Source organism: Poecilia reticulata, chromosome 8 (assembly GCF_904066995.2).
Source record: "Poecilia reticulata chromosome 8, P_reticulata-male-v2, whole genome shotgun sequence".
Taxonomy (NCBI): Eukaryota; Metazoa; Chordata; class Actinopteri; order Cyprinodontiformes; family Poeciliidae; genus Poecilia; species Poecilia reticulata.
In genome coordinates, this window is record NC_088837.1 from 21,224,791 (window position 1) to 21,235,366 (window position 10,576).

Below are 10,576 nucleotides of genomic sequence, written 5' to 3' on the forward strand. Positions count from 1 at the left end.
GTTAGTTTCTCATTTTGTCTCTATGCAACCCCAAACCTCAGGGTATTTTAATGAGATTTTATGAAGGACCAATACAAAGTAAGGCATAGTTGTGGATTGGAAGGAAAATAATGAATTTAATTCTTTGACAAATAAAAATCTGAAACATGTGGTGTACAATTGTATTCAGCCCCTCTGATTCAATAGTTGACAGATCCACATTTTTGTTGTAATGTAATAATTTATGTGCCTCATTAGCTTTTGCAGTCTATTAAATTTCCTTAACTAAATGTGCATTGGAAGTAGAAATGTTCTGTTAGACTTGATCGGAATCGAATTTTACATTCCGATTAGTGATCGGATATATATTTATTCTAAACACAAATAGGAATAATAATAGCTACTATCTACCATTACGTGGCAGTACAGCGTCAGACCGTCTCGAAACACATGCGCGGCATTTTGCAGCAGTGATGGCCGTAAAGCAAAGCAGAACACGGCATTAGCTTCAAGTGCGAGAACCGGGAGAACTGTTGCCAATTTAACGATTTTGTCGTATTTAGCAACTTTTCACACCCCTCCAATGGCTTTTTTGGGGGGGGGGAGGACGCGACTAGTGACAAATTTAGCAACTTTCTCAAAACAGGAAAGCACCGATAGTAATGTAGACGAGCAGAAAGGAGCACTCACATTGCAATAGAATTACGCATGCGCAAAGCCGCCGATGATTCCACTCTGGATTATAGTAAACATAATGCAAATATAGCTTTTCATGTTGCTCAACGTTTTTTTTCCTGTATTAAATTATAAATCAGAGTGAAAAAATAAGGGATGTGTTTCTTTACTCTTCATTTTTTTAAATGTATTTTTAAAGTATTGAATTGGGACTTGGTATTGGCCAACACTCAAAATCATAGGTTTCGAACGAAAAGATCTGACCAGGATATTTCTAAACTTTTATTGTGAACCCCAACATCCAAGCAATATTTGTTCTGCTTTTGCTATCACAACCATGTTTGTTGATTTTTTTACAAAATGCCTCTTGTATGAACAGGAAGGAAATGGAAAAATGCAAAACAATTGAGCATGTCAGGGGAATTTTAACATATCAGTGAATGCATTTAGCTTTTAGTAGGGAATTGATGTGTGGCATTCAAACCATGGATTCATGATCTGTTTGCATAAAAAGGCAAACACAGTGGAACACACGCATGTTTGCTACCTGTGTAAATGTACTCGTTGTTCAAGAGTATTTTTAAACTTCTGTTTATTCAATGTATCTGGAAAACAGATGAACCTTTCTTGTTTTAATTCAGCCACACCTGAAAGTGTTTAAACAGAAATGGCTGGTTTGAGGTCATGCTACAGCATCTCAATGGGGTTGACATCCAGACTTTGACTAGGTCTATTTAATTACTTTATTTGTTGTGGAACTGCACTTCCCAATGCATAACCCAAGATCAAGAATAATGTTACAAACTGAGGTTGGCAGATTAATCCAAACTATCCATAATATCAATACCAAGTCGGTGTCAATACCTTAGTTTTATATTTCCTCTTGAAATTTAATTTTATTTTTGTATTGCAGTTTCTCAGTTCTACCCCAAAACAGGTTTTGTTTTGATAAGCACCTAAAAATCTGAAGTTTGATGAGATATCAAAAAACAGTACCAATATCAGCGATGCTGGCCATTTATTTACTCGATATCGGATCAATACGAAAACATGCTGGACATTTTACTTCAGGATTCTCTGGTAGATCAGATACCAGTAATTATGGATAGTGGTCCAGATACTGAAACAGTGAAGTAGTTCCAGACTTGCTTTCTGTTTTTCTAAATGGGTTAAAGTCTGATCTGCTTTTGAACACATTAGCTGGTGGGGGAAAAAAACTGTTTTGGAAAAATATGGGCTGCTTTTCACATCATTTGGCAGGTTTTTAGAAAGGTTTCAGAGGAAATTTGGCTTGAACCTGAGTATGATCCAATAGTGCAAAACATAAACATTTATTTTTTAACTTGCTCCCTATTTTGAAGGCTTAAACCTAATCTTAAATGTAAAAGTGTTTAATGTGCGCTATATTGATTTGCTGGGGTACAATGCTGATCTCAAACTGTCATTCAGTGAAAGGAGGGCTACACCATGAATAGGTTGCCAGGGCAACGGATGACAAACAACAACATACTCAGGTCTGAGGGTAACAGAAGAGACCAGTGAACCTTCCTGGCATGTTTTTGGACTGTAGGAGGAAGTAAACATGTCAGGAGCTTTGGAAGAAATTAAATTCCCTTTCATTGAATTGAAATCAGACTTTATGGGAAACAGAGCTGGGAGGAAGAACAGGGCTAGGAGCAGTTTCTTTTTTGAGAAGTAAACACTATGGCCTGCGTTGTTTGAAACATGTAAATAAGTATTAGGCCGTTTTCCATTGTAAATCATGTGACATTAACATTCACTCCTAATCTGACACGAGGAACATATCTAACAGTAAGCACCTTGTTGTCAAACTAGCATCCACCTTCTGCTACCGATGCACATGTCTAAAGATGACAAACTGTGTTTTCCTTACTGTACCAACCGTCCAGACCCCTCAGATCTTCTGGTTCTGGTTCTGCTCTGCATCCCCAGAACCAGAACCAGACGAGAAGAAGCAGCATTCAGTTTCTATGCACCACAGATTTGGAACAAACTTCCAGAAAACTGTAAAACAGCTGAAACACTGGGTGCCTTTAAATCTCAACTTAAAACTCACCTGTTTAGAGTTGCTTATGGCTAAATTAGGGTTAGAGTGCGGGTTTTGGTGTCTTCCATCTTTTTATGTCTTTAATGTTTTTAATTTCTTCTTCTTTCTTTTCGACGTTTTAATGATGTAATGCTTTTTGTTTTTTTGTTTTTATTTTTATTTTTATTTTGTTTTTTCATTTTTTTTAAATCTCTCTCCTTCTCACTGATTATTTCTGTTTTTATTTTAATTATGTAAAGCACTTTGAAATGCCTTGCTGCTGAAATGTGCTATACAAATAAAATTTGATTGATTGATTGATTGACAAACAACAACATACTCAGGTCTGAGGGTAACAGAAGAGACCAGTGAACCTTCCTGGCATGTTTTTGGACTGTAGGAGGAAGTAAACATGTCAGGAGCTTTGGAAGAAATTAAATTCCCTTTCATTGAATTGAAATCAGACTTTATGGGAAACAGAGCTGGGAGGAAGAACAGGGCTAGGAGCAGTTTCTTTTTTGAGAAGTAAACACTATGGCCTGCGTTGTTTGAAACATGTAAATAAGTATTAGGCCGTTTTCCATTGTAAATCATGTGACATTAACATTCACTCCTAATCTGACACGAGGAACATATCTCACAGTAAGCACCTTGTTGTCAAACTAGCATCCACCTTCTGCTACCGATGCACATGTCTAAAGATGACAAACTGTGTTTTACTATAAACACAATTTCAACTTTGTACAACCTTTGAACAAACTCATTACACTGGGGGGGGGGGAACCTGGAAGTACATGAGCAGCATCAGCTAACATTTGATATTTGTAATGCACTCACGCAACAGAGTGGATGAAAGAGCGAGTCCAGCACAGGGTTTTGATAGTTTTGGATTTTCCACTATTAGTTTAGTTTTATTTTGTTGTGACTTTTTGTTTGACTAATTCAGTCCTTTTAAATTAGTTTTTAGAGTGCTTGCAAGTTTTTTTTTTATTAGTTAAACGTTGTTTTTATTAGTTATAGCAGTTTTTAGTTGTTTCATACTAATTCAGAAAGGTCAAAGTGTTGTATGTATTCAGTTATTGTTGAACTGGCATTTTCAAAAGGCTTCATAAATACAGATTCATAAATACAAAAACAAATTATGTCTATAACTTCAGTATGTTTAGTTAGTTTCATAATAGCACCATATGGTTCCAGTTAGTTGAAGGTTTTTCAAATTAATTACCATTTTTAATCATTCCAGTTATTTATTTATTTTCAATTTCCGTTTTTGTTTTTTTAGTTTCGACCAGACATAAAAACCTCAATTTAGCCCTCTGTCTAGAGAATCAGGGAGTAATTCTCAAGGGGAAATCAAAATAAGAGCTACTCTGATAAACGCTCACAACAACTGCATTTTATATCTGTTTACAGGTGGTTATTTTTATTAAAACTGCAACTTTTATTCTCCATTAACCTTGACTGTCTGTCCTCATTCAAATGTGTCTGTTGCACACGGAACAGGAACAAGGAAAAAATTTATCTTGTCCCTCAATCTCAACTAAAACATGACGATGACATGCAAGCTTTGAATACATGCAAGTACTGTAGATGTCATTCATGATTCAGTATTTGTCATGAATGACTGGTGGAGGTTTATTGTATTTCCCAGGAACGATCAAGTGACTGTATTGCCTTTCCTGATTATAAAAATGCTATATAGATGTGTAGATCAAAAACAACAAAAGAAATTTGACCTTGCATCATCTGAAACCTTGAAATTGGCTTCTGTCTCTTTAAGAAGAAAGCTGCATAAATACACCGCTATAAGCTGTTATATACAATAACTTCTTGTTAATATTTCTGGATTTAACTTGAGATGTCATAAAGAAGAACCAACTCTTTAAGACTTTTGTATGCAACTTTTATTCAAAATATATTTTTTTATTTATTTCTTGAAAATGTCATTTTGTGACAACCAATCAGAGCCAGGAGAAGAAACAGTTTTCCTGGAACAGTAAGTTGATTTTTCCTCTATCAGCGCATTGAACAGCAAGTAAATAATGTATAAAAGTTACATACTGTAGCTTTCACAATTTAAATTTATACCCTTTTCATTATGGGAATCCTAACATTGTGGGATATTAATTGTTTTTTGAGTAAAATGATTATACAGCAGACAACTTGAGCATATTTGAGGACTGATTTTTTTAATCACCCACCTTGGCAGAAATGGTAGAGTTTGGGGTTTTTTTGTGCGTGTTCCTGCTGTTGATTTGACTTTTATGCAAAGTACACAAATCTTTTAAAAAATTAAAGTTTCATTTTTGTGAAAAAAAAACATTCCAGAAGCCTAATGTTCGCCTTTTTGATCCTTTGCAAATCCAGTTTGGTCGTTTGATGTGAATTGTTCTGCTGCCACATCCAATTTAGAGAAGCATTCAACCCTCAGGTGCTACTAACTAGTTCACTTTAAAATCAATATTAAGACATGTTGACTTAAAACAAGCTCTGAAAGTTTAATTGTAAGTTAATTAAATTTTATTTTACTGAAAAGGCTGCATTAGCTTTTTTTTTCTCTTTCTTAGAATATGTTCCAGAAATCGAGACGTTGCAGATTGTGTTAGCCTAATCAAAGTGGTTCTGCACTCAGGGATGTTGAAAAATACGTTTCTCTTGCAGCACCTCCTCCCTTCCAAGTAACTGAAAAAGTAAACGAAGAGCAGCAGAAACAGCAGTAAAGTGTCGTGTTGGGGTTTTATCCACGTGAATCACAGATTAAAAAACTGATTTCACCACATTGTGTTTAGTCATCCTGTGTGCACACAGAGAGGAAAAAAAAGAAAGTTACAGTAGATGGACAGCTGGTTGTGTATTCACCTGTTGGCAATATTTGCTTCTCTCTTAACCACAACTTTGCTTAGCAAACATTTCATGAACTCAAAGTAAAAAGCTGTATTGTATTGTTATATCAAGACAAAAGAACAAAATGTTTTTGTTAAGAGTAAAACTTCTATTCATGTGGAAAACTGTAATAAGAAACCTGAACAATATAAAGAACAGCAGCTTCTGGGTAATGTTCAACTTTAGCAGCACTTTAGATGAAATACCAATAATATCGTTAAACTAAAGACAAGTTCAACCACTTCACATGAAGATTCCCTAGTTTTGGTTCCCATTTCAAATTTTGCTATTTTGTGAGGCTTTAAAAATCAAAACAGATTGAGAACCAGCATGAAATATTTTAGAAATTATATTTAATCATGTAGAAAATTAGATGGAGATCTTCACTCATAAGATATAAACGGAGAATTTTATGTTAAGTTCCACTTCTTCCTTTTCTTTTCTCACATGCTGATTTCCTAAATAAAATAAAGACAAATGCACATTTCTGATTGAGTCAGTGCATCGTTCTCTCCCACAACGAAAAAGGAATTTTCCTCAACAAAACTGACAACATATAATGCAAAACCTACACATCTTGTAAAATTTTGGCTTGATTACAGCTCTGAGTATATTCTTTCAGTAAATCACAATTAATGCTTATTTGATAACTAAATTAATTTTAACCTTTCCAGAAGTTTGCTCATTGCATCATGAGGAAGAAAGACCAGCAAACAGCGACTGTCTTTATATACACTTTTTATTATCAGCACTTGACAGCTGGCACAGTCAGGTGGAGCAAAAAGAACCAGACTACTTCTTGGTCTCCTCCTCCTTGGACAGGCTCTTGATGAACTCCTCCTTCTTGGCCTGGAGGCGCTCCTCTCTGCGCTTGCGAGCCTCCTTCGTCTTGGTACGACGAGCCTCGGCCTGATCGCTGCACAAAGATCAGAACCACCATCATTTTACTGATTTCTAAATGATTTCTTTGAATTAAAAGTGTTTAAAAATACTACAAACTAGTTGGAGACGATCATATTGTCCCATGTAAATCCAATATACTTACGCCAGGAGCTTCTTGCGGGCCTTGTCGGCCTTCAGCTTGTGGATGTGCTCCATCAGGATGCGCTTATTCTTGAAAACGTTACCCTTGGCCCTCAGGTAGAGGCTGTGGTACCTGGAGGAAATTCAAAAAGGGCACAATGAAAAAGCATCAGGATGCAGAAACTCATATCACATCATCCCAGTTAGCTTGAGACGACAAGCGAAAACGGCTCCAGGTCCCGGAAACCTACATGTGCCTGTCGATTTTTTTGGCCTCCCTGTAGCGACGCAGCAGACGACGCAGGATCCTCATGCGACGCATCCAGCAAAGCTTCTCCGGCATGCGGGCGTTGGCTGTACCCTTTCTCTTACCTAAAAATCCACCATAAAACTTCTGTTTAAAACTTTTATTTGCTATTTTCTTAAAAAATAAAATAAAAAAAACAACAAGCATCAACGTACCGGTTCCCATGTGCCTTCCCTTGCGGCGTGCCAGCGTGTTCTTGCGGCACCGGGCCCTGGAGTGGACCGTGACAGGTTTCCTGATGATAAGACCATCTTTGACCAGTTTACGGATCTGCTGGCCTGGAAATCAAACAAACAAAACATTTAACAAAAAGGAAAACTGATAAACTAGAAGTATGAATTAGGATTGCATCAGATTAAAGATTATTCATGACAATCTCCCTTTGAAAACTTACATGCTACAAAATGTCAAACAACATTTTTTAAATGGCTTTCTGACTTTTATTCACTATTCAAGTTATTATTTATTTGTTTAGCATAAATGCTGCCTTGCTCGTTCTGATTTTACTTGGAGGAAGAGGTTTGTTGTTGAAGCTGCTGCTGGTCTTTTTGCTGTCTAACTTTTTCATTTCACACTTGTTTGTGTGAAGCAGATTTATAAATTTGACTGGCAGCCAATCAGAAAGATGACCATGATGAGACAAGTAAATAACATTTCAGTAAATTATTTTAACTCATATTTTCTAATAATGTTTGAAAAACAGATTAGATTTTATGGTTAAAAAATATTTTATCAATTTTTTACTTTCCCCTCCCCCCCACACCATACTTAAAGCATTGAGGCTCCTTTAGCCCCCCCTAGTGGCCATTACTTTGAAAAACACTGAGCAGAGGTTAACTGTAGTTTGTGAATTACCTCAGTTTTTGTATCTCAATAACAAAGACAGTGCAACGTCCTCATATTAAATAAATGCAAGAAAACGTTTGAACTCAATCAGAGTTGAATTGATTTCTTGGATAATTTGTCACTTCTGCCAACTTCTGCTAAGTTGACATGGTAGGTGCTATTTTTAGCTATGGAAGGAGAACCAAATCAAATAACCCAGAAAATGACAGAAACAGTCAAAACTGGAAACATTTTAAATTAAACAGGGAAAAACATTGAGCTGAACTAGATTTCCACAAAAGCGTGACTGATGTTGCAGCAACCGAACAGAAAACATCCTCTACATACGTCAAACGTGTCTGCAGTGTCCGATGGACATTTCTCATGTTCGCTTTGCGAAACACACGGACCTAAATGTGTGAGAATCTGTCATCCTGCAGATTTACAAGATGGTACCTTCTGCATGAAACAACTGATTGTAGTGGCTACCTGGCAGGATATTAGATAAGTTTGTTTTGACATAAAATAACTATGCAGCTCTTACTGTAAGAGCGACAAAGATAAAAGCACAGCAACAGAAGAGATTAAGCATTTATTTGTTGCTATGCTTCTGTCTCAACTTAAATGAGATACTTTGAGGGAATATTTCAATTATTTATAGTAGTTGGAATTAAATATGTCACATTAGAGTTGAAACTGAAATGGAGGTTTGCATTTTAAGCAATAAAAGGTTATTTAAAAAGACCAATTAAATGGGTTGTTTACTTGAATTTGTACTTTTTTAAAAAAAATTCAACTCTTTATGTAGGATTACGCAATTAATCACCAGAATAATCGATAAAATATTCGATTACTAAAATAATTATTGGCTGGAGCTGCTATTTTCACTCCAGTAGCTTAACTAGAGAATCCTGATTGAATTGTTCCCTAAAGCAGCTTTTTTTCACAATATTGTAGGTCGCAGTGAGAATTACCAAACCTAATGTAAAGTTAAAACTCATTTCTTTCATTCCTGGTAAAGACAAACACATTAAAACAAAACTCAGATTTTAGCTTAACCAAGCTAATGAATTGTTAATGTTTAACCATCTCCATGTTAAAGATGATCTGATTTGATATGCGAGAACATGCCCGGACAAGTTCAGACAATAATAAAACAAAGAAAGTAAAATTATTTCATTTCTGGGTGTCACTTTTTGGTTATACTTTAAAGTATTTCAAGCAGAATGTTCCGTTTTCAAGCTTAGTGATTTGGACTTTCTGGTAGGATTTACAGCAACAAATCAATCTTGATTGTAAGAAGAAAGAAGCGCAAAAACATTGATGACAATTTCACGATATTTTTGGGAAAGTTTGGATTTGGACAACACTTGAATCTCAGTTTTTAAAAACATAACCCCCTCTTATTTTCAAATAGACATCCACGTTTCTGGCATCACATTTTTCTCATGGGCAAACTATGAACAAACTTACGTTTTTTTTAACATGAAAGCTCAACAATTAGCTCAGAAGCTGCTGGAAAGTTTTGCATGAAGATTTATTGGCAAAGATTGTGAGCAGTTTTCAAGCGCAGCTTAACGACAAACAAACAAAATTGAGAGGAATAAATTAAGGATAATGGAACAATACACGCATCATTTTGAGTCATTTGCAACCAAGATATAATAACACAAGAATTATTGCAACTGCAAAATTGCTTCTCAAGAATCAGACAGAAAAGAAGATTAAAAAATAAATTACGGGAGTTGGCGTTAGCGATCTCATTTGTCTCGTTGGGATCCAGCCAGACTTTCTTCTTTCCGCAGCGAAGGACGCTGGAGGCCAGCCTCTTCTGGAGCCTGAGCATGCTGGAACAATAAAAGATCAAAACTACAGTATGAATATTTCTCCCATGTGTACTTATCCATCTATTCAACAATAGCACCAGATGCTAGCCACACAGCTAACTCCCAACTATCCGGTGGCTAGCAGGCTGCCAACATGGCCTCCCTGTCGCTACATCGTGTTGCATGAAAACACGTAAATATGTCAAATATAAGCCTGGAATGATGACTGAAACAGAAATATATGTCAAGAACAAACTTGGATTTCTTATTTTTGCCAATACGATGTCTACGAGTGTATTTAAACAGTTAAATTCTGACTTTTATCGTGCTATCAGCAGCGGTCCTACCTCATGGCTGCTACTTCAGTAGGAAAAGGAAGGCTTGCGAGGCAGACCGGAACATACCATTTTCAGAGGAGCGTCCATTTGTTATCATGAAGCAACATCGTTTTAATCAAAGTAAAACTCAGCTGTTACCACTACACAAATTTTAAAGCTCATAAATTATATATCTAAAGATCAAGTACATGTAATTATGACTAAAATAAAGCTACGTTAAAAATTGTGTTTAACTGGCGGCCCCCGTCCTTGTCTCCTCAAAATATTGGTACGAGCCGATGCGTTCGCAATGCATTATGGGCCAATCTGTACCATGTATGTATTCTTCTGTATGAACACCAGAGGGCGCCATTAAAACAAAAATCAACAAGTATATGTATACAGAGAGATAATATAAATATGTTCTATTTTTGAGATCATAGGAAAAATAAAAGACTAATTGCTAATAATATGTAGTAAAAATTACAGTTTAATTTGTGTTCTTACTTTTTAACCATTAAATGACAAAAAAAGCATTCAACATTCTAATGTTTTGTCACTGCATGCTCAAATGTGTCATTATTTTAAAAAATGCAACTTTTGGCTTATTATTTCATATTTGTGAAAATGTATTTTCTAAAACAGAATTGGCTTTAAAAATCATCATGCTTTAAGCATCTGTAAAAGATAATGA

General features: G+C 35.8%; 1 protein-coding gene across 1 annotated transcript; it reads right to left on the minus strand.

Annotated features, from left to right (window-relative positions):
- Positions 1 to 6,305: 6,305 nt before the first annotated feature.
- On the minus strand, positions 6,306 to 10,054 carry rpl19 (ribosomal protein L19). Its single transcript, XM_008416975.3, has 6 exons — positions 9,913 to 10,054; positions 9,480 to 9,586; positions 7,070 to 7,192; positions 6,859 to 6,979; positions 6,630 to 6,740; positions 6,306 to 6,500 (listed from the first exon to the last, which is right to left on the minus strand). The coding sequence occupies exons 1-6, from the start codon at positions 9,915 to 9,917 to the stop codon at positions 6,377 to 6,379; spliced, it is 591 nt and encodes a 196-aa protein (XP_008415197.1). The 5' UTR covers positions 9,918 to 10,054; the 3' UTR covers positions 6,306 to 6,376.
- Between the last annotated feature and the right edge of the window lie 522 nt (positions 10,055 to 10,576).

Coding starts and splice junctions, on each gene's coding strand:
- rpl19 (XM_008416975.3), bottom strand. Junction 7,193..9,479: donor GATCGCTAACGCCAACTCCC/GTAATTTATTTT, acceptor TTTGATTTCCAG/GCCAGCAGATCCGTAAACTG. Junction 6,980..7,069: donor GGGAAGGCACATGGGAACCG/GTACGTTGATGC, acceptor GTGGATTTTTAG/GTAAGAGAAAGGGTACAGCC.